This window comes from Rhea americana, unplaced genomic scaffold (genome assembly GCF_003343005.1).
Source record: "Rhea americana isolate MKP2758 unplaced genomic scaffold, rheAme1 scaffold_64, whole genome shotgun sequence".
Classification (NCBI taxonomy): Eukaryota; Metazoa; Chordata; class Aves; order Rheiformes; family Rheidae; genus Rhea; species Rhea americana.
In genome coordinates, this window is record NW_028186801.1 from 3,824,021 (window position 1) to 3,847,229 (window position 23,209).

The following is a 23,209-nucleotide window of genomic DNA, read 5'->3' on the forward strand; positions in this document are numbered from 1 at the left end:
CTTTCATAAGATGAAAAACTTGGTTAGGACTTGCTATGGTAACTTCTTCTATAAAATGAATGAAGATATATGAAAGATATATGAAAGTAGAGTGTTGAGCAAAATATTCATTTCAACTGTATGACAAAATTTAGAGTATTAAACTACTTTCTGAATCCCTCTTTATTTTGAGTCTGGTAAACAAATGGAGGTTGATTTGTAAGCAAGAATAATGGTAAAGGAACTGTGGTTCAGTGAGTATTTTAAGCAGAATCTGTAAAACCTATACTCAAAATTATACAATGTCTGAACAGATTGGAGCAGCCACCTGTCCACCTACTCATGTAAGGAGAGTAAAAAGCAATGGAACTTTTGTGTGAATAAAAAAATATGAAATTTGGAATTTCAGCCTGTAATTTTAGGATTAATGTGATGGAAAATTCATCTCACATAGTCATCTAGGTACCCTGTGTAGTCACTGAGAAGCAGTAGTTAGCGTCAGAAGATCATGTATTCTATTTGAAGAGAATGTGATAAATCACCCATTGAAGGTTACCATCTCTAATCCTACAGTAATAGTTTAGGATCTGATCTTGAAAAACATTATCCATGGAGCATGTGCAAATTTAATTTAATCATTAATTTAACAGATCATTTAGCCAAGACAAATGAACCGTAGAAATTCAACAAATATCTGAAATGATAATACACTACTTTATAGGCTTCCTTTTTATCAGCTGTTTTTCATAGTTATGCTACATACTGCATGGATAATATGCATTTTGTTTGCCTTCAAAACAAACTAGCAACCTTACATATGAACAAGGAAACATATTTTTGAATGCATAAATAAAGATTACAGTGCAGCATTCTGCAAGAAGAAAGGGCTAGTACTCTGATAGATGCCTTAAACAATATGTGTTACTCAACTCAGATAATGTAATGCCCATTTTCAAATACTTATCTAGTACAATCTTGTTAACTTACTATTTAAAGCTCGTATCATTTTTATGCAACATTTTTTTTCCCAGTTGTGTAGGCACTCTTAACTATGCATAGAAAAGTAACTATTGGAAATTGGGAATCCTGCCTTTTGTAGAATTCACACAAGCCTCTTTGAAGATTACTTATTAGTTAAGTATTGGTGCCATAGATGTGTCTTGGGTTTTGGAAAAGCTTAAGAAGATTTGGTCCTAGTTTTGAGGATTTGAGTAGATGAAGGCAAATCCTGCAAGCCTTCTTAAAGTATACCTCTCATGCTTGAGTTAGTAGTGACAGTAAATAAGGATAGGAGCAAAAAGGGATTTTGCAAATGAAGCTTTGCTGTAATTATTCATTACTTTTGCATGTTGGCCTGATTATTGGGACGTTTAATGTATAAATATGTTTGCACAGCTGTAAGGAAAAATAAGCAGGAAAAGAACTGAAGCTGAAGTAAAGCATCTGCAAAATATCTGAGAACTGTTACAAGGCAAACCCTTAGCTTTAATCATCTGTGCCCCCCCACCACACACACACTCTTCACAACTCAATTTGAAGAAGCGGTTTGGTTCAGAGGGTCCAATGCCGGAGAATGTAAACAGCTAAATACCCGTGAGCTGAGAAAGCTTTTCTCCACTCAGCAGAATTGTTTGGGGGAAACAGACTGTAATAGAAGCACTTTCTGGCAAGTTAAAAAAAAAAAAAAAAAGAAAAAAAGAAAAACATGTGCCACTGAACACAGAGCGACCGTGATAAAACTGCCGGTGGCAGGTGCAGTGAGAAGTCTGGCGCACCACCTAGGGAGGCATCCGGGCACGCTGGCACCTGGCAGGCGGGAGCAGAGCACGCAAGGAGGCAGGACGGGGGACTGGCAACCTAACGCTGCAGCCTGCCAGAGAGGGAAGGACAAACATGAAAGATCATCTGAGATATTGTTTGTTGCATAAACTTCCTGCTCTGGCCAAGGAATGCTTTTTTTTAAAAAAAAAAAAAAAAGAAAAAAAGGTCAGGGACCAGATAAAGAGATAATCAGCAGCCAAGGGCAGTTATAGAGAGTTAGCTGATGGAAATGAATCCTGAGGGGGAATTGGAAAGGATCAGAAAGATATCAGGAAGATGAGACTTTTTCCACACGAACACAGAAGCTTCCCAGGCTTTTAGTTGGCATGAAGTTGGTTGTTTTTTGTTTTTCTTTTTTTTTAATTTGATCTTAAGCATCTTTTTAAAAATCCCGCTTATACCTCTCACGTGTTTGTGGACTACATAGAGGACTGGACATTCAATGTCAGGCTCACAGAAATATGTGACCTGTTTAGAGAGAACTGCAGAAGATGAATATGCTTAACAGGAAACCAAAAGAAGCCTGGAGGAACAGCAGGGAACAGAATCAGTAACATCACAAAAACCAGAGGGTTAAATGGTGATAAGAACAAATCAGTTCCTCCCTTTCGAAATATGCATATAAATATATAAAAGCAAGTAAGCCTTTACTGATTAAAGAAATGAGGCTAGAGAGCAGTTTAGTTTTCCTAACCACCATGTTTGGCTTTTGAAAAAATACTTACCTAATTCTAATGGATTGGTTTTTTTAGGTATAAGTAGTAGCTAGAAATAATTTACCACTTTTTGTACTGATGCTCCTGAGAGATTCTACATTATTATCTGTGTGTCTGATATCTTTATCCTCTCCCATCTCCTTCTTAATGCCTTGATGATAATAAACTTTCAAAAACACATTAGTTTTCCCAAATACCTGTCTTGGTAGAAGTGCCTTGACCAGCTGATTCCAGCTATATTTTCAAGACTTTTTTTAAAGCAGTAACAAATAGAATTCTTGCAAGTGTGTTAAAAATAATCCATTGTATCTTACTAAATGTAGATGGGATGTTAATTGAAAGCTATTTTAATGAACAGTCCCATTTCATTGTCCACCCAGTGCAAGTTGCCAACTGCAGTGCTGGGAGAGAGTCAAGAAAAACACTCTTATGGACTGCCTGAAGTCTTTGTAGTCAGTGCAGCATACTTTCATTTATCAAGAAGTCGCAGGGGTTGACTGAACTATTGTTGATTGTCAGAGTACAATTGTGTATTTAGACTTTTCTCTTTCCCGTATTAGCATGGCAAAACTACACTCCCCAGGGAGGGGCATGAATTGCAGATCTCACGGATGATAATAGCTGTGTGTGTCACATGGGGTGATTGTGGAACTCGGGAACACGTTTTTTCATACAAATTTCTGAGTATTTTGTTGCCATTCTTGGTGTCTTCGGGGAGACAGCGAATTTAGGATGTTCGAGTAACTCTCCAAAAGACAGAATTTGAACGAAACCAGTCAGATTGGCCAGCATTATTTCAGAAAATGTGGCTTTCACACACCTTACACTATTAAGGTAATGAGCATCTATTTTTAGAAAAGTATTTATACAACAGAGATATTTTCATTCAGTTCAATCAGCTATTGGGTTGTCAAGTAGAGTAGCAGCTTAAAGATCACACCTGGTGGTAAAGGCTTGCATTTCACTGTGACATTTAATTTTTTTTCCTTGCTTTTTAGCAGGATTTGCTGGAAACTATGTTTTATGGCTATGAATTAAATTAAAATGATTATTTCATTTTGCTGTGTAATATAAGCTGCTTTCTGAATATATACTAGCCTCTTCAGCAAGAGTTTTTAAGGAAATACAGACAAGTCCTTTCTAGCATTCTAATTACTGGAGAACTATCTGCTCTCTGAGTGATTTTTGACCTGTGTCTTGAACATTAAAAATAAAATTTTCTTTGGTTGTTCTTTTTTTTAAATTAATGAATAAAACTAGGCAGATTGGCCAACATTGTTTTAGAAAATGTGGCTTTCTTGTACCTTACTCTGTTAAGGTAATGAGCATCTCTTTTTAGCAAAGTATTTGTACAACAGGGGTGTTTGCTTTCAGTTAGTGTACAGAGATACTGTAATGGAAATTAATATAAAGTTGCAATGAGCCTGAATATCAACAAGGTATTGCAGGGAAATAAAAGGGTCCATTTAGTAAATCCTATTTCTTCATCTCCTTTTTAGTAGTGCTTGTCAGTTACATTGTTGAAATAATATAACACTTTACTGGTTCATTAAGAACTCTCTGTCTTTATATGATTTTGTGTAACTGTAGCTGAGCAATGCATCTTTTTAATCTTCATTGCCAGTAAGTAATGTGATGGGCAACTTAGGACATGATTCTGCAAAACACTTTAACTTGTATGTTAAGTCCCATTGACTTCAATAAGATGTCAGGACATATATATGTTTTGTTGAATCAGGGCTCATGATAGCAAACAGGGTAAAATGTGTGGTGTGGAGAGGACAAATTCTGAATATCTAGCTCAGAAGGAAATCCTGTTTTATTTATATATATATATATATATATATATACACACACACACACACATACATGTATACACACTCTCTCTCTCTCTCTATATATATATAAAATATTTTATAGGTATTATATACCAAATATATTATAAAATCTGTAAGGGTAAACTGAACAAATCTTAGGATTTAACTCAATGAATTATAAAAAGTTAAGGAAAAATCCATCTTGAATTCTGATATGTAAAATAGTTTTTTTAAACTGAACTTCATTAAACTTTTAAAAACAAAAACAAACTATTCAAACTGTTCAGTGATGGGGGTCCCTAAATGTAATACTCAGATCCTGAAAATCAGGCCTAAACCATTTATCAGGAAGCCAGGAAAGCTTTTGACATGAATAACACCTAAGTTGAATTAATCTTGAATTGATTTGTCTGAACTTTTCAGACAAATACATACTATTAAAAATTAGATATTGGTATGGCTCCAGACTCCGGTTATTTGACAATACTGATGTTTGCTTTTCAGAAATGTGTACTCTATTGGCCAGAGAAAAGAGGAATCTATGGGAAGGTTGAAGTCCTTGTTAACAGCGTGAAAGAATGTGAGAACTATACTGTCCGCCAGCTTACAATAAAGGTAACGATCTGTATCTGCTGAGAAGCATTGTTCTAATACTTTATTTTCCAGTGTTAAAGGAAGTTAAATGCTTTTTGAAATGGTCATGAATTTTTATGTGAGGAATAACTGAGCTATGAAGCTCACAGCTGAAAGGTGTAATTGAGACCAAAGCTGTGGAACACTTTTCCTATTGCTACTTTGTATCATTCTGGCAATAAAAAAGGTTTCAAAAAGAGTGTAAATTTCACCTTTCAAAACAATTTGCTTTGAGGCCCTTTTAAAATTGGCAAGGCAATGTAAAGGGATTTTAGTTTGATGAAAGAACTAGTGAACATATAGCATAATTCAGAAAAAGATAAGCTGCTCGTGTCATCTGTTGAGTACATCCATAGCCCATTTCAAAAGCTAAAAATATAAGGAATATATAAAGAAAGCTTCACATTTCAAGCTTCATGGTTCTGACTAAACACTAACTGTGCAGAGTAAGCCAGATGCTTCTTTGTGAGTTTCTCCATAATCTTAAATTCTGTGACAGAACATTGCAATAAATAATGAACTGGGAAAATCTGTTTGATGTTTCAGTCCAGGCAGTGAGAAGTGAGTAGAAGCCACATTGTCTGGATTAGAAGCGTGCAGATTACTCTAGTCTACATTTACCCCCTTTGGCTGTTAAAGTAAGCGGTAGCAGCCTCTGTTGGAAAGAATAACAGGAGGAACTGAGATGTTAGACTGATTTAGTAGGGCAGTTCTTCTGCACCTTTACCTTGTATACTATTCTAATTTTAGTATCAGACTTCTTATGATAATACTCTAAAAAAGACAGCAGAAACATTTAACAATATAGAGAGAATCAGAGGCCCTGATTAAGCTCATCTCTTTAGTTCCCATTGATGGGCTAACAGAAGCCTCTGACAATTTCCAACAGACTGTAAAGAAAGCAAAGGCAGTAGTGAGATGGACAGAATAGAATTTAAATGGTAGGAAAACACAGGTAAAATTTCTATTTAGAATTTTTTCCCTGGAAGCGTGTCTGTTTTCCTAAACTGTATCAGTCAGTGTAATAAAAAAATAAATAAATCTCTCTGAACATTTTTACTGACTTTCTACCGTAACATTGAGAGAAATAAAAAGACTTGTTCACCACAAGTGTGCATATAAAATGTTAATGTTATTTTCAGCAAGGGAGTCAGTCCCAGAGCGTGAAACACTATTGGTATACATCCTGGCCGGACCACAAAACCCCAGACAGTGCTCAGCCTCTTTTGCAGCTCATGCTGGATGTAGAAGAGGACAGGATGGAATCACCTGGCAGAGGGCCTGTAATTGTACACTGCAGGTAAATTTGCAACTGTTTTCTTAAATGGCTACCTAAAGCAAAGCCACAGAAAATCTGAACTAATTTATCTGAAACTAATTTAGGCCTGCTGAGTCAATGAAACCAAGCTGACTGAGAATCTGGCACACAATACAATACTTATTTTGTACCAAAGGTATTTTCTACTTCCTAGAAGAAGTAACAGCTTGGCATATAATTTGGAGGACTTGCATGTGTTTCTTAAATGAGAATGAGGGATAAAAATTGTCATGCTCAGAAACTTGACGCTATTATACTTACTGCTAGAAAATTTTATTCTTCTTTCCTCACCAGCTACACTCAGCTAGTGCATATGTTCTAGAAAAAGGACACTTCCTAAATCTCTAAATCCCCGAAGCCTGACAGTCCAATATCCTACACTCCAAATTAAGAGATCAGAACTATTATAAATGAACTATTACACCTTACACCCCTAAAAAAAGAAGGGAAAAAACAGAAATATAGTGTTATCAGGTTGGGTGGTTGAAGATACTTCAAAACAAGTAGCCTTCCAATTGTCCAGATATGCCAGGAAAGGAATGTTAGGGGAGTGTCATTTTTATCTTGTAGTGTCCGAAATAAAGCTAGGTGAAAAGATAGGATGTGTATTGTGAGCTGAGGAAGAAGATGCATTTTTTTAAATTGCCTTTGTTTAATACATATAAAGAACTTGTCTAAGAACAGTTAATCCACAAAAAAAGAAGTAGAAAAAGAAAGAAAAAGAAAGAACTAAAAATAACCCTTCAATATGGTCAAGTTAGTGCTTAAACTTGTTAGCCCACTTTCAAGAACTTCAAAGTACTTTGAGGAAGAAAAAGAGGGTATGCATTACATTGCTTTCTGCAAATCCCTCTTTATAAACGAGCTCCTTCTCCTTTTGGATACATTTATCTCACAGATATTGATGTCCAAGAAGACAAGCTGTCACCTCAGGAGTTTCTGCTCATGCAATCTTTTCTTATGCTGCCAGTTTTACTTCTCATTATCCCCTCATGGATGTCTTAGACTTCCTCATGTATTTAGTATTGCTGAATCCTCTTGGAAAATTTTACTTCCAGGTGGGAGAGTTCTTGATTCCCTGAAGTACTCCTATCTTTCAATCTATAGTGAGTCGGTAGTGATTTGTATCAGCTGTAGCAAATGGACATACTACTGGTACCAGTTTGCACTCAGCTTACATCTCAGGCACTCAGCCTATTTTTCCTGGCATTAACTTAAATAACTTTTGCAGCACTTTTATGACATAGCATTCATGTCCATTGCACAGATGGAGAAAGTGAGACACCAAATGGTTAAATACTTCCTCTAAAGCCAGCCATGTAGACCATGGGCCCCTGACTTTATGCTTTAACTGTCTGCCCCACATTTTCCTTCCGTGTAGCATGATGAGGAAGAGATTGTACTGAATTCCATAGAGCTGAAGCAAGAAAGAGGGAGGCACAGTTTTTCAAAGGTGCTTGAGGCTCAGGGAGTAAAGATAATGCCAAAATGGGAGTTTCCAAGCAGGCATCAAGAAAACCTAGAGAGTTGCAGCACCAAATCCTTTTCCTTCCTGCAGAATCACGGGAGAGAATGTCAGCTCCATTAGAACGGGTTTGATCTTTTTTTATCTTCATGGTTAGAGGGACAGGTAGCTTTTAGGGCTTTGAACATAGAGCCCTACTGTCTTTTGCCTTTAAGTAGTCTTTTCCACCAGCTCAGTGTATATCTCCATCGTTTGCTAAGACTGGGTCACAGAATATTTGGACTTTATGGTGCAAAAGGGGGTTATTTTTCTCACCTTACACTTGTGTACAGACTGGAAATGGACAAGCCTCACAAATAACCCACAACAGGTAAACTACTGGAGTGTGGTATCCTTTCATTTCTCTCTAAGAGAATGAGCTGAGAAGTTACCCTTGCTAGTCATGTACCTAGGAATGGTTGATCCTAGCAACTTCATGATTCCTATTTTTAGTGTTTTCCTATCTTTCTAGTGTTTTCCATTTAATTCTTTGGTCTGTGAGCTCCATTTACTTGTTAAATTTTGCCTTCTTTTCAGTGCTGGCATAGGAAGAACTGGATGTTTTATTGCCACAGCCATTGGTTGTCACCAGTTGAAGGAAGAGGGGGTTGTAGATGCATTGAGCATTGTCTGCCAGCTACGAGTGGATAGGTGAGTTCCAGAAGAACCATAAATCAAGTAACATGAGTTTCTTTAAAATGTCTCTGAATGAATTTAGGTCTCATGTATTTTTACGTTAGCCTCAATAACAGAAGTCTTACACATCTGTCTGGAAAGTGCCTTGCAGCTGACACAGTATCTAAGATGTGTTACAAAAGAATAAGAAATATGCAAGAGAAAAATCTGATAGTCATCAAAATTAAATATTCAAGTTGGTAAATGTCTTAACATACAGGAAGACTTAATAATTGTAGATAACTATTGTGTTGGACTTTACTGGGCATTCAAAGCAGAGCTACTTGTTCTGCTGAGTCCAAAGGAAGTTTTACTCTGTATATCATCAGCAGCTAAACTAGTCCAACACAGAAAGCTTTTGTAAAGCTTGCTCTTTTTTTTTAACTATACTCAAAGATACTTTCCTTTTATACTTGGGCTTTTTCAGGACCTGAATTCCAGCTGTTGTGTTTCTCTTGTACAAAGAGATTGTATCACTAACATTCAGAGCAAGGACCTGTCTTCTGTTATGTGACTCGTGATAAGGAGCACAGAAATTGTAGGAGCTCTAATCCTGCCTTTCAAAAGAAACAGCATCCTCCATTCATATCCTGGCAGTAAAGTAGAAAGGGGAATATTTTTTCCAACAATATTTGTTTAAAAATATGTCCTTATTTATACTTTATAATGATACATGTGTTTCTTACCAGTTTTAGAGCTGATATAAGTGTGCTGTTACCAGAGTTTCCCATGAGAATTGACTATCTTACATTGCCGTTAATTCAAAGTGAGCCTCTAGCTGATCTAACATTTGACAGTGGATTACATCAGTGTGGGGCATTCTTTGAAGGATGAAAAACTTATTGAAGGATACTTATGTCATCCAGATATCAGAGAACTGGAGAAGGAAACATAACTACAGTTAGGCACAGGCTTTGAAGTTTCTGCTGTTAGGTTGCTGATATGTCATTTTGGATGAGTGGCAGTTGGTACAGAAAAAGTGTATAGCTGGGGGAGAAGGTGCAGAGCTCATGATACACCCAGCTCACTGCTTGTCCAAGCCTGGCAGACTTAGCCTGGCTTTCTTTTCAATAGTGACTTTGAAAGCCGTTTCATATAAGTTTGAGTGTTGTTTTACATGAAGTGACTGCCATCACTTTTGCTGACTGGTATGAAAGCATTAGCTAAATATTCAAAGTAGCATTTGTATTTAGATCCTGACTAAGGAATATTGTTTTCTGGGTGAAACTGGATGAGACTTCCCTGAATGAAATTCTCCTGAGATGGCTGTCCTGCAGGTGCTACGCATTTGGCACTCCCCTTATCCTCTCCTGGAGCTTTCTGCTGTCTCTGACATTCCCACTAGGACATAGCAACACACAGCAATCCAGAGACAAGGGATTGTCTTTAAGCCTGGATCGACAGGAACATTAAGACTTGCTCAGACTGTAGTTCCTTCACACAACACAGAGCTAAATCTAGTGCTATTGCTATTCCCTCAGTTGTGCTGGAGCTCCTTTTGAATTGGGTTGGCAGACTTATCCAGCTTAAGAAAACAGCAAGGTATTTTTGCAAGTTTTTCTTAAGTCAAATCAATTCCCTAACTGAATTCACAGCTTGGTACCATGCTTAGAAGCAGGAACACTGTAAGCCAGCATTGTTGCAAGGTGCTTTGTTCTGTGAAACCAGGGTCAAAGAGAGATTTGTGCTGGAAAGAGGAATGTGGGTATTGTGCACAATGGAAGCTGCTAGTTTGGTTATGCTTTTCTTTCTTTCTCAGAGAGACAGGATTTTCTATGAATAAACAGGGTTGCACCAAGAGTAGAGCAATATGACTGACAACAGCATTTAGTCTAGTGTATCTGTCTAATGAACTTTTTTATACATATCACAGATAAACGTGGAAAGAGACTGGAAGTCTGATCCAAATGCAAACATTCAACACAGTAATCCCGATGACACAAAGCTTGTTTTTAAAAAAATTAAAGTCTTGTGCTTTGTAGTTTTCTGTATTTTTTTCTAGCTGCAGACTGTATGAATAGACTCCACAGATCTTGCTGCAGGTTTCTCAGCTCTTCATTTTCTCAGGAATTATCAGAGATAAAAGACATTTTAAAAAATTTTAAAGACATTTTTCTGGGAAAAACTTAGTAACCAAACACTCTTTTTCTTTCTGTAGTCTAGAACTGGCCTACCTCACCTGGCATCTAGTTTATAGCAAAGATTTCTAAAGCAGAGCTTAGCATTCTCTAATTCACTGCCAGGCCAGACAGATCTCAGGTTCATACAGTGGCCAGACATCACTATAACATACACAAAGCTCCATGAGGCCAGCTTTGTCTGATAGACTGAGTCCTGACGTGAGAGTATTGGCAGGTGGCATGAAGCTGGCAAAATGGACTACATAACCCTCTAAGCTTGACCCCAAGAGCTGGCTCCAGCCATAGATGTGTTGGTACAACCAACAGCAGAGCAGAAGCAGAGAAGAGGACTTTCCTTGTAATACTGGTCAGCAGCTGAGCTACAATTCGTCCTTTGTACCTCAGATTGTCATCGCAAAACAGAACAAGAGAGAATTTGGCAGAAAAGACTGGTTTTATCTGACTACCTGGAAGCCAGTAGCTTGCCCCAGAGGTACACTAAATTATTTTTTCTCTGATAGCTTGTCTACGCTTCGTTCCCTGCCAGTTTTGTTCATGCTCAGAGCTGCACCATCAAAAGCCAGACCTAATGGTACAATTAGCACAGTTGATGGTTTCCACTTGTGTGTGAACTTTTTTGACACATGGGCCAACAGCCTAATTTCTACCAAAGTGAATTAAATTGATAAGAGAGAAGAAAATAGATTAGTGTTAGAGGGACTCACTGTTTAGACCAAGTGTTGCTGTAGGGATTTACCAAAAGACTCACATTGCATAGTACGCTCATTGAGAAACAAGCAAGCATCCAAACAAATTGTAGGTGGTGGCCAAATGTTATGCTGAAAAATAATCTACAAGCCAAGAACTGAAACCTAGAATAACTAACTGCCCCTGTAGAGAGAGAGTGTTTGAAATAGAGTTCCAAGTCCTCTTCTTCTTAGCTGTTCAGTGTAAGATATGAAGTTGGTGGGGAGTGAAAGGATCTGGTGGCAGTCATCTGTGCTGAGTTAACATGAGGAAATGGACCATCCACTCAAAAACCTGACCCAGGATGGAGATACAACCATGATCTGTATGGCTTCATAAAAAGACAAACCCTCAGCTCCGCACAGCTTTATTTTTTTCAGTTCTTTTTTTATGTTTTGCAACAGAAACAGGAAACATTTGATGCGAGACATCTTCAAAATTTTCTCTGATATCGAGAAACTTTGCACATTCTTAACCTTAAAGGCACATTCTTGGAATGACGTCCGATAACTCTGCTTTTGGCTCCTCAGACAGGATGGAAAGAGTTTCCAGTGTGCGTCAATGCATTGTTTAAGTGTTTTGACTAATCACTTTAGGTTAAAAAAAATCACAAACCCTGCATCACATTAATTCTGGAGTAGACTGCATCCAGCTGCACCAGCAGCAAGCCAGAGGGCAAGCTACAAGATCCTTCCCTCCCCTATGTCTGTGCAGGCAGACCTGGCTACAATCCCCAAGCCTTCAAGACACCAGGGGTTGTTTCCTCCCAGCACCACTCCAAAGAGCCCCAAGGAAGCAGAGAGCCCAGCAGCTCACATAGGAGCCAGCAGTGCATGCTGGCAGAGATGAATGCTGCACACCTGGAGGTATAGCTAGAGGTACATCCCTTCTGGGCACTAGGGACGCAGGAGAGGAAACCTCCTCTTGAGCAGATTTCCTCCTGAAATGCCCTTCCATGCAGCCTTTTGCACAAACTGGTGTCTTAAGATCATAGACAATTCCTTTCTATTAAATATGACACTTACACAAGACCAAAGGGATAAATCCCATGTACTATAGGACTGACAAGATTAAATTGTCTGCATCTCTGTCTGTTTAAGACTTGGCAAAAGACATATATTCTCTTTACTGATGGGAACAAGAGGCAGAGTGCCCTAAGCCGACAGACACATGCACCAGTATGCCAACACAGGATTCAAAGGCAGCACAACATCTTAGTTATGCTTCCTCGCAGATGGCAAATGCAGTAATGCTGGACTTGGCCCCCAGCAGGCTTTTATGCAGCTTTTTGAATATTCTGTGCAGCACTTGTGCTCAGGATTAAAACAGGCAGAGTCAGAGCAGGCAACTCCACATCCAACCTAAAACTGGAGCCAAGGAACAGAGCTGCAAAATATTCCTTTTTGTATTTCTATTTCAAATATTGAAACATTATTGATTTTGAAACAAAATGATTTTGATGTGTTCTCAATCTAGGTATTTTGACAACTTTACCATTATGGCTACTAAGAGGAAAAAAAAACTGAATTTCCAATGCATCTTTTTGTGAAGACAAATGCTAACAACAGAACTAATGAATGATAATACAGGTGTACCGTCCTTTATTTTCCAAAATGTCAAGATCTGAGTTCTGATGGTAGCTCCATAGGACATCCATAAAAAAAAAATCCTACAATTTATAGATAGTCTTTTATATACACATCACTAGAAAAGATCTGCAATTCCAGGAATTGCTTGTTGTGGTATTTTTGAATCGTGGCTGAATATGGAAACTTTATAGCTTTTTTTGCAGATAATGTATTATTTTGCAGATAATACAAAGATTATGCTATCTGAGTATTTGCAGAGAACCTAATCTGTGGCATTTTAGTATCTCCTAAATATTTCTTAAGGGTAATAACAACAGCAATTTCTCTTACTTTCTTTCCAGAAAGTAGGAGAAGACTCTTTGTATGTTTATTTGGGAGACCACTTTGTCTCCTTTGGGAGTGAGTTGCACAGCCTGCAACTCTAGGGCCAGCTCTGGAGATGAATTTGGCTGCAGCCTCTCCTTATGCTCCAGTGGAATTTTACTGTTGTAGAGACCTGGATTATCACAAAAGAGGCAGGAGCAAGGGTCACCCAGCAAACAGCCTCACATGGCTGATCTCAAATTCATTCTAATCTGCCTTTCCTCCCACATGCTCCTCCCTGGATACATTCCCTTCCTCCATCTCTTTTACACAGCAGATGTCAAACTGGGAAATGCACTCCCTTAGGGAGAAGGTTCATAGCAGGAGGTGGAGAGTAAAGCTAGGGGGGAAGGGGTGGCTTGGGCAGGGCAGGACTCAGCAGTGGGAGGAAGGAAAAAGGCCAGGCAGTATGGAAGACCAGAGCAAAGCCCTCACTTCGCCTGTCAGACTCTTACTGGATCTCCATGGCAGGAGATAGCTGCAGAGGAGAGCGCCTGAGAGGCAGTAGGCAGCCAAGAGTCATGAACTTGTTGATGTCTTTATTGACAAAGCAAAGAGGCTGCTGCATTTTGCACCAGATGGGACCATTTCTGCACCTGTGGTTTAATTCCTAGGAATAAGAGATCATAATGAGTGTGCAGCTCATTAAAAGGTGTTTTACAGTTGCCTGGACTCACTGGAGGAGCAGAGACAGCTGATCACTTGCTTATAAAAATAGGCTTTATTTTAGTTATGTTTTTTGCTACCATTTGACTATCCAGTAGCACTGAGGAAAATAGAAGAAACTTACAGTTTTAGATCAACTTCTCTAATGTTAAACAGAAAACAATACTTCTTGAGACAGTTTTGCCATTTTTTGCCAGCTCTGTATGTCAATAGATCCTTTTGTTGCTGTTGTGTCTGAAGTGATCACATAGGGGTCTGTCGGATGTTCTCCTGTGGGATGCCTGGCTCAGGACCCAAAGCCTTCATGACTTCTGAAGTCAGAAGCAATGCATATCTTAATGTCATCCTTGCCACTAAAGCTTTTTACTCTCTCATCCCCCCAAAGCTAACTACCTGTTCTAATGCAATCTGAGGATGGACTGAGGGGTTGTTCCTGGAAGCAGAGCAAGTTGCTTTTAATACCCTGACAGATGAGATAATAAAAATGGAATTAAGTAAACCTGAGCCTTCGCTCCATGAGAAATGAGACCTGAAGTATCCAAGTACTGTCAGAAAGAGTCTCAGTTTAATTTCAGAGCTGAAAGGTGCCAGTTCTACTAAATATCACACTGCCTAAGCTCCCACTCCTGTAGGACATCATCCGCTTCCTACCACACTGCAGTTGACACTGAAGATGTGGGACTTTTTCCTCATAATTTGACCTGAAAAAGGGATGTATTAAATACATCTAATTCAAACTGACTGTAACTAATCCTTTTTATGGTCAAGTTAAACTCTTTTGTATTGTTGGTGTGAAATGAGTCACTGCTGTAAAATTTCTTAGGTGGCTGCTGTTCAGACAGGATGCATTGTAGGCGTTAGAAAGAGGACAGGAAAAGCTGTTCTCTGTACATACGATCTGAGGGTCACCAAAGGTGACATTTTTAGTAAAAGACAAAAAACGAAAGGCCAGATTCAGAATTCTGCCTTGCCCCATCGATAGTAATGCTGATTCCATGCATCTGGCCCTCCATGCCCAAGCGACTGAGCAAAATTTACTCTGTGTTGAATTTGAAAAGTTGGTTTTATCAATGTAGAAAAAGCCAGATGCTTTTGTCTCTAGCTCTTATCTAATGAAATCAGGAATGGTTCTTCATGCTATGCATGTGCTAGATAATGTGAATTTTGAAGAAAGCACATCCACTCAGACAAATCTCTCATTTACTCAAGTAACCTCTAAGGCAAAAATTGAGAATCTGGTGATGATTGAGTTGGCAGTGGTTGGAGATTGTTGCATTCTTAAGAAATAAGATTTCATTCTATTATGTTTCTTTTTCAGAGGTGGAATGGTTCAGACCAGCGAACAGTATGAATTTGTGCACCATGCACTGAGTCTGTATGAAAGCAGACTTTCTGCAGAAGCTGTCCAGTGAAGCCTAGGAGGGTAAAGCAGAATGTCAGTCTCTTGAGGTAATTTGTTTCATTACCTACCAGCAGCTTCTTCAAGCAGTTTACTGCAGTGGGAAGAGAGGCTTTGAAGCCAGCTTCTGAAGGATTGTGGAGAGTTTGGCAAAAGTAAAACGATTGCTGGACCTTTACTGTAAATGAATGTATTGTGAGCTTCCCAAAAATGAGTTATAAAGAAGGTTCTGTACTGAAACTACACGTGGATTTCACATATATATCTAAAGGTGGGTTTAATTCTGTAATACTGATATCTGCCGTATGGAATGTATGTATGTGCTACTGCTGCAGTCAGATGGACATTGGAACTTCTAAAGAAGAAATGTTTATCAAGTGTATAAATGCTTTAACGTTTGCAAACTCTGTCTTGTGAATGGACTGTCAACTGTACTGTAAAGTGCTATTACTGATTATGTGGTAGGCTTGTTTCTTGGCCACATAATATTCTTGCTGCTAAAATTGCAAGTGTTCAATTATGGATTAAAAAAAGAAAAAGAAGATGAGATAAAAAAAAATTTAAAGTCTTGTTTTTGAAAATATTCAAAAGCAGTTAATATTTTATATGGAAATATATGTTCTTCATACTATTAACTATTAAATGTATATTTACTGTAGGTCTTACAGAGCAGTTACAGAGCACAATGTCTGTTATTCAGTGTATATGTATTTACCCTATACTGTTGATTGATTAGAAGATGCTTCTGCTACAGACCCAAATCCAGTGTATTTGTAAATTGTGTAAGTCATTTTACTTTTAAAAGAAACTTTGTAGCGTATATTAAATGGTAAAGATTTTAAATATTTGTCTGTATTTTATTAATAGGGGATTTTTTGCTTATGTTGTTTAATGGCTCTATCTCTTTCAACAGAGATGGATGCCTTTAGTGATATGAACTGTTCCATGATAGGTTATACAAGAAGGAAAATGCTGCTATGAATGTTTCATTTACAATTTAGTAAGAATTTTTTCCTTAAGAGAAATAAGAAGTTGGCATTATGACTTACAGCAAGCACTGGGAGGTCTGTTCACAGGGTATAATGAGTTTTTAATGCAGTGATGTTGACTTTGCTTCATACTGCTAATAAATTACACTTGATATAAAATATTTATGAAGTCAGTGTTTTTTTTCCCTAGGGTAGTTAATGCCCCCCACATTCTTGTACTCTCATAGCAGGCATAGCCCAATACAATTTGGGTAGCTCCATCAAGGCTTCAGACTGTTGGAGAGCCACTGCAGAGGACATCGACAAACTTCCCCTGACACTGAGCACAGCAGATCACCTGATGGGAAGGCAAAGTCAACATCACTTGATCCCTCAGGGAGAGTTTGTCTAAGACCTGGTATAGACTCAGAGCTTTGCCTCCTCCTCTTCCCCTTCTCCTCCCCTTTTTGACTTGGTTTTTAGAACTTGTGGAGTTAGAAGTATCAATACTGAGAATTTGCTTGATTACATGTAATTACAGAAATTGTGTAGGTGTTCCCTGTATAACATAGTATGTTATTTAGCACAGCCCAGGTCACCTGCAGACTCGCCGTATTTCACAACCAATTACACAGTATTACACAGTGTTGCAATCCCTTTTCTTTAGACTTTTAGTTCAGTAAAGTATTCAAATGTTGAATCATTGTTTTTTAGTGAGCTGATTGTTTGAAAACCTCTCTCCCTTTTGCTTTTAGTTTTCCAAAATAAAGCAACTAGTAAATTCTGAAGAATCATATGAAAGGACAAAGTGGTGTAAAACTCCCCAAAACAATTGAATAGAAGGAAGTGCTCGTCACTGACTTTTTCCCCCTGTGAAGGCACATTTCCTTCCTAGCCTTCGCTTCACTTATCTGAGGTGGGTTTTTTTAAGAGAAGCATAGGGAGTTGCTAGATGGAAAATGGATTCCTTATTTCACGTCCTGCTTTTTACCTGTCTTGCTTTGACGATCTCGGGTAAGTGTCTCTCCCTACTTCTTCTCTACTATATTATGCTTTCTGCCGCTAAGCAGGGCCCTCCAGGGTGGCAAGGACTTACAAAAACCGAGTCTCTTCTTTGATTGAGTTTATACAAGAGGAACAGGGGGCAGGGCCGACATAGCCAGTTCTGTTTAGATTTCTTTCCACAGGAAAATAAACTGTCTCATTATATGCTGGATTTACTTCTTTTTTTTTTTTCCTAAGACAGTATCCTACTAGACAGTCCAGGAGCTCAGGTTTGGGACAAGCTTTTCAAAGGAGAGATTCTTATTTTTTTTATTCCTGTTCTGTGAAATTCCCAGAGTTGGGGCTTTCTATAATGCTTAGTTAGAAAATGCCCAGTTCTGTAAAAACTGGTGAGGTAGAATTAAACCAAGGGAAATACATGAGGTGTTTTAGCGCTTTGTATCTAATGAGGCTGGAAATGTTAGAGCAAGTGAATTATAAAATGAGAAAAGCTTAAATTAAAAAATGCTGTGAGACTGCATGTGAAATAGCTGATTCTGTATTCTTTAACAAGTACATATTTTGTGCTGGTAACATTGGGGTTTTTTTTGGTAAATGAGTTCTTGTTCTGTTTGTTTTAGTGTTTCATGTAAAGGTATAAGTATAGTGGCACAAAGAATTAATCTGGTGTGAATTATGATGGTCCCAAAACTAGGAGCTAGGGAGATTGGAGTAAATCCAGTAAGAGAGATGTACTTCCTATCAGTAAAGAGCCTCCCTTCTTGTAAAAGCACAGACACTGAGAGGCACACAGATTTGGGAATGTCCTCTTACATGTTTTCTTCATGAACACTATGAGTTTTAATAAAACAATTTCCAGGTAGTGAATTATATTGTAAAACAACTGTGTCATATAAATAAAAAAGGACAGAGAGCTCTTGTTGATTTCTATATGCTTTCAAGCCGGGGAAATGGTTTTTTTAGAAATAGACTTAAAGTCAATAGTTCTTGGCTTTCTTTTATATCCCATTCATTTTTTTCTTCCTTTTTATTTATAGTGACAAGGTGACCTTTACCAACTACAGTTTGCTTTTTGGATTCTCACTCTTTATACTACCATGAACTAGCACTGGCATCATGTGGGTTGTAGGGGTTTTTTAATAGGTTCAACATATGGAAAGTTCATGAAAAGTTCACCACGTAGAAAGTAGAAGAGCAATTTATTTGCTGATGTATTTTAAATCATGAAGAATTTTCTATTTTGTTAAACAACCACATGTAATCTATTTCATTTTCTTTGTAATTTTCCTCTTCCAGAAGGGTTTCTGATTATCCATGTCCAGAAACAGCTGTGTCTTTCAGAAAAGAAAGGAATCATTATGGAAAAGTGCAATATGACCCATCTCAGCCAGCAGTGGAGGTGGACAGCAGATGACAGGCTCCTCCATGTTAAATCTGGCCAGTGCCTGAGTATTTCTACACGCTCTGCCCTGTCATCTCGTAGCATCATCGTTGATTGCCCCCAAGCAGTCAAGTGGACTTGCTATGAGAAGGATGGGCTCCTGAAGGTGGCCAACAGCTCTCTCTTTCTCACGAAGCAAGGTCAGAAGGTAATGGCCAAGAAGAGTAAGAAATACCTTCATTCATGGGTGCAACTGGGAGCCAGCGAGACGGGAAAACTCGTCTATATAAATCTGTGCTCCAAGCAAGGTGAGCTACTCCTTTAAGGAAGTATCCTGGAAGTTTGTAACAACCATGTCTCTTTTACCCTCGGTCAAGTGCTAAGGATGATATTTTATTCATACAGAAATATACTTTTCATAGCCAAAAGCTGTTAAAGAACCACAAACAGAACAGCTGTTCTGAGATGAGAGCTGTTTTTCTGTGAGTTAGAGGGTTTTTTAGGCCTATTTATATTTTCAGCATACCCCTTCTCTTCTCCCAATTTTGAATCGAAGCACTTATGTATAAGCTCATCTCACCGTTTTTGCATCACTTCCTCTTCTCTTTTAAACCTGATTGTGGGTACTAATTCCCAGTACTTTTTACAAATATGGACTGATACAAGTCCTTCTCCTCTGCATTCATTTTATCATGCAAATTCACTTTCCATCTGTCAAGAGCAAAAAGGCATCTGAAAATCAAATACACACACAATCAGTTCTCTGGTTAACCCAAATGCATGAGTAAAATGGCCATATGGCTTATACATTTGAGTGTTTACACAGTGTCACTCTGCCTTTGGCTGGAATATATATGCGAACATTCAAAATTCTCAGAATAATGAACTGAAACAAAAATCTCAGAAATGCTTACAATAACACTTTAAAAAGTATGGGTTTGTGCATATACTTCTAGATGCATTAATACATCTGTGCAGTGATATGTTTATATGCATCCATTTTAAAAAGGGTAGGTAGAATGTTTTGAATACTGCTTAATAACTCTTTGCCAGTTGTCCTTTTTGGTAATCCTTCACGACAGTCCTGTTGGTATTCTACTTGCACACTTTTAAATGGTTCTTCAATGTAAATAAGAGCAACCTGCACAGTTAAGCCTTTGGATGTATGGACATACACGCGCGCGCACACACACACACACACACACACAATTTATTCTTGACTTTATAGGGTTTTTTTTAAAAGGCTTTATGATCCTGTCTTTTCACTTATGACCAAGTTTTCAAGAAATTTGAAACAACTTCCTTGTTGCTTCTAACCTGGGAGTTTTTAGGCATAACTGGCAGCTGATCCTTGCATTCTTTGTAAGTTTGGGTACCAATTTGGTGAACAAATCTGCACTTGCAGGAATCTACTCACAGCAGCAGGACTACTTACCTGTCTGGAGGTCTGAAAGGGCTGCCTGAAGAATCAAAAAATGGAAATTTGGCCAAGATGCCTTCTCATATATTTTAGGGATTAAAAAAGACCAAAATCATTTGAAATCCTGAATATAAGGCAGGCATGGCTTGTTTATTCAAAGGCACTGGGAAAAGTTAAGGTGAAGTGTCCAGGCAGTGTTATTTTCTTTAGCTAGCTGGATAAAGAGGGGCCTAATGGAGTCTAAAAGTAAGTTTTTTAATCATCCTCAGAGGAGGAAGAGTTTAAGACCAATGAATACTGAGTAACACAATTGCCATTAGGTTGTAAAGCACCTTGTCATCTATCTATTGTGCTTACTCGTTTAATCAATTTACCTTAATTTTCCTGAAATTCTCTCTGTAGACAGGTCTGTAGATCCCATTTTAAGCATTTGACTGTGTCAGTCATCTCTTTTCTGACATCTCTGGGAAGCTCTTCTGAAAAATCAACAGTATGATGTACTTAAATGCCTAAGAATTCCAGGTATATAAGAAAGAAGCTCAGGAAGACTAGAAGTAGCACAGAGATAGGCAGGTTTTTTAAATATATATAGCAGTAAGTACTACCAAAGAAAACTAATGCCCACATAGCAGTAAGTACTACCAAAGAAAACTAATGCCCACTGTCCTGGCCCTGAGGTCTATACAAATATCAATATTTTCAGTGTTAAATACCTAAAATTAGTCTTCCAAGCACATCTGTCTGATTTCAATGAAAGCTGAAGTGGATCAGCCTAAAATAGCATATTTAGACTATAGTTATATAAGATAGTAGAAACTGAGCAAAGTCTTCAGAGCTGAAATAGCTGTAAGTTTTTCTACTCCTGAATAACAGCCTATTTTAGTGTAATTTACCCTTTGTTTTCACAGTTCTCACAAAAAGTAGTGAGATTTTGGCAAAGAAGTAATCATTGAATTGCATCCCAATCATCTTACCAGCTCAGATACAGTACAAGCTCCAACTGCAACTACGTTTTGCAGTGAACCTAATTCAAATAGCAAATGTGATTGTTCTGAACTTGGGGAAGGTTTGAGCTTGGATTTAGGTTTCAAATTGGCCTTCTGAGATATATTTTGATAAAAAAAAGTTTGCTACAATCCTCACCTAACTAACTCTTTGTGAAAGTCAGTATCAATTTAAATACATATCCCATCTCTGTTCAATTGGAGCTCACTTTAAATCTAACAACAGGCAGTCCTTCCACACAAAAACCAGGCTGTGTTCTGGCAGCTACAGAATCTACATGAAGAAAAGCCAATTTTGACTAAGTATTGAGCTTCTTTGGGGTGCTGAGACTTCAGTTTTCATTAAATTCAGTAGGAGAATCTGAACAGAGAGAGGAATAGTCTAAGCCTCTCTTTTCAAGGGTGCAGATTCTGAAACATTGACCAAGAAAGCCATCTATAAGAGCAATGATTCAAGCCACCATTTAACAATGTTAACTTCATTGAGCAATGCTGATCGTTGTTCTAGACTCAAACCAAAGTGGCCTGGCCAGCTGCTGCAGTGGACTATCCAGCTGTTGGGGTCAGGGCATCTGTAGGTCTAGGAACTGGGAGAAGGCAGAAGAATGGAAAGAGGAGGAAAACATGGGGGAGTTGAAAGAAAGGAAGGCATGATGATGAGGGAGTGGATGGCACTTGAAGGAATGGAGGAAAGGAAGCAGGACTAGAGAACAAAATAGGGAATTTACAAGAAAAGAAAACTTCCACTCATTTGAAGACTGATATTTCTGGGCCAGAGGTGAAGTAAATATTGCCAGTATACAGATGGGGAATAGCAGGGGATCCTCTAAGAAGCTTAACTTAAACTTACATTCTTTTGAGGCAGTCTTAAATTAGATAATCAGCAAGCGGTTTGAAGTGTTCTCACAGAAACAGAAGAACACATAGATAAAGTATGGTTTTGCACATTAAGAATCAGCAGACTTAAGAATTTTCAGGCTCCTATTTCATATATGGAGGTAGTATATATTTGTGTAGGAACATTACACACAGTAGCTTTTATGACTATTATAAAGCCCAAGCAATGTTAGTTTGAAAGGGGCAAAGATCACTACTATGACTGAAAACATGCCAAAAATTGTTGCCTGCAAATAACAATTGTGGGACAAGCCCCATCTCCTCTTGTGTGTCTGAAAATGGCCCAGCACACTGCTAGCACTAATGTGAATGTCATTTCCGAGTTGTATGAGCAGTTCTTACAGGCCTCTTTTTGTTCTGGGTGCCTTAGTTTGGGTAATGCATGGAAATTGCATTATCCAACATGGTAATGCCAGGCCGTACCCTGAATATTCCCAGCAAACCTCAAAAATGCTGCAAACCAACAATTATTCACTAAGGAAACTAGAGAATAATCTCAAATAGGCAGACACAAGCATAAGCCATATGCTGCCAATATTCACTCAGATCTAGAGATTATCATGCAGCCTGTAGAGCAGTCTAGAAACAGAAACGGACATAAACTGTTTTGTAATATGATGTTCTGCATTGCATTTCCCTTCTGCCCTACGATAAATAATAGGAATATCTCTGGAAGTGCTTGTAGCTGCAAAACACTCTTTCTCTTCCCTCCTCAGAACTGAGGATTTCATGACTAAACCCCATTCAGAAGAGTCTCCTGACTTCGTAGAAGAGAATTGCTTCATTGCTTACTCTTAAGTCCCAGGTACTTAAGAAGCATAGCAGGATCTACAACAAATATAGCATCTTTTCCTGTTTTGTCTGCAGTCTAAAATAGACAAAACACTAGGTACTACATATAAGCAAAAGACTCCTGTGCTAGCTGACACCCAGACTGTTACTGCTAGAGTGTTTCTTCCTTTTCTGCCCCAGTCTCTGGCCCTCTGTCTGCTCTTTCTCATCACTTACCTTTCATATGGGCTTCTCTCTTCCCCTTATCCCATTTTCAGTCTACCCACTTTATATTTGAGCTTGAGCTTACTGGGGTCATGTCCCATTGCTGTGTTAGTCTGAAAGGGGCAAAGATCATTATTATGACTGAAAACATGCCAAAAATTGTTGCCCCACTTCTCTCAACCTCAGTGGGG

At 38.3% G+C, this 23,209-nt stretch overlaps 2 protein-coding genes across 6 annotated transcripts in view; both read left to right on the forward strand.

Annotated features, from left to right (window-relative positions):
• Positions 1 to 16,477, forward strand: part of PTPRR (protein tyrosine phosphatase receptor type R) — a 155,846-nt gene extending 139,369 nt beyond the window's left edge. Inside the window, exons 11-14 of the mRNA XM_085320525.1 lie at positions 4,838 to 4,948; positions 6,109 to 6,266; positions 8,326 to 8,439; positions 15,267 to 16,477. Coding sequence (XP_085176651.1) covers positions 4,838 to 4,948; positions 6,109 to 6,266; positions 8,326 to 8,439; positions 15,267 to 15,360 — 477 coding nt within the window. The 3' untranslated portion in view covers positions 15,361 to 16,477. The remainder of the gene's footprint in view (positions 1 to 4,837; positions 4,949 to 6,108; positions 6,267 to 8,325; positions 8,440 to 15,266) is intronic.
• Positions 16,478 to 17,260: 783 nt separating this feature from the next.
• PTPRB (protein tyrosine phosphatase receptor type B) overlaps positions 17,261 to 23,209 on the forward strand; it is a 68,609-nt gene continuing 62,660 nt past the window's right edge. For all 5 annotated transcript variants that reach the window (XM_085320533.1, XM_085320530.1, XM_085320531.1 and 2 more), the window contains exons 1-2: positions 17,261 to 17,329; positions 18,617 to 19,009. In XM_085320533.1, the coding sequence (XP_085176659.1) occupies positions 17,275 to 17,329; positions 18,617 to 19,009 (448 nt within the window). In that variant the 5' untranslated portion in view covers positions 17,261 to 17,274. The remainder of the gene's footprint in view (positions 17,330 to 18,616; positions 19,010 to 23,209) is intronic.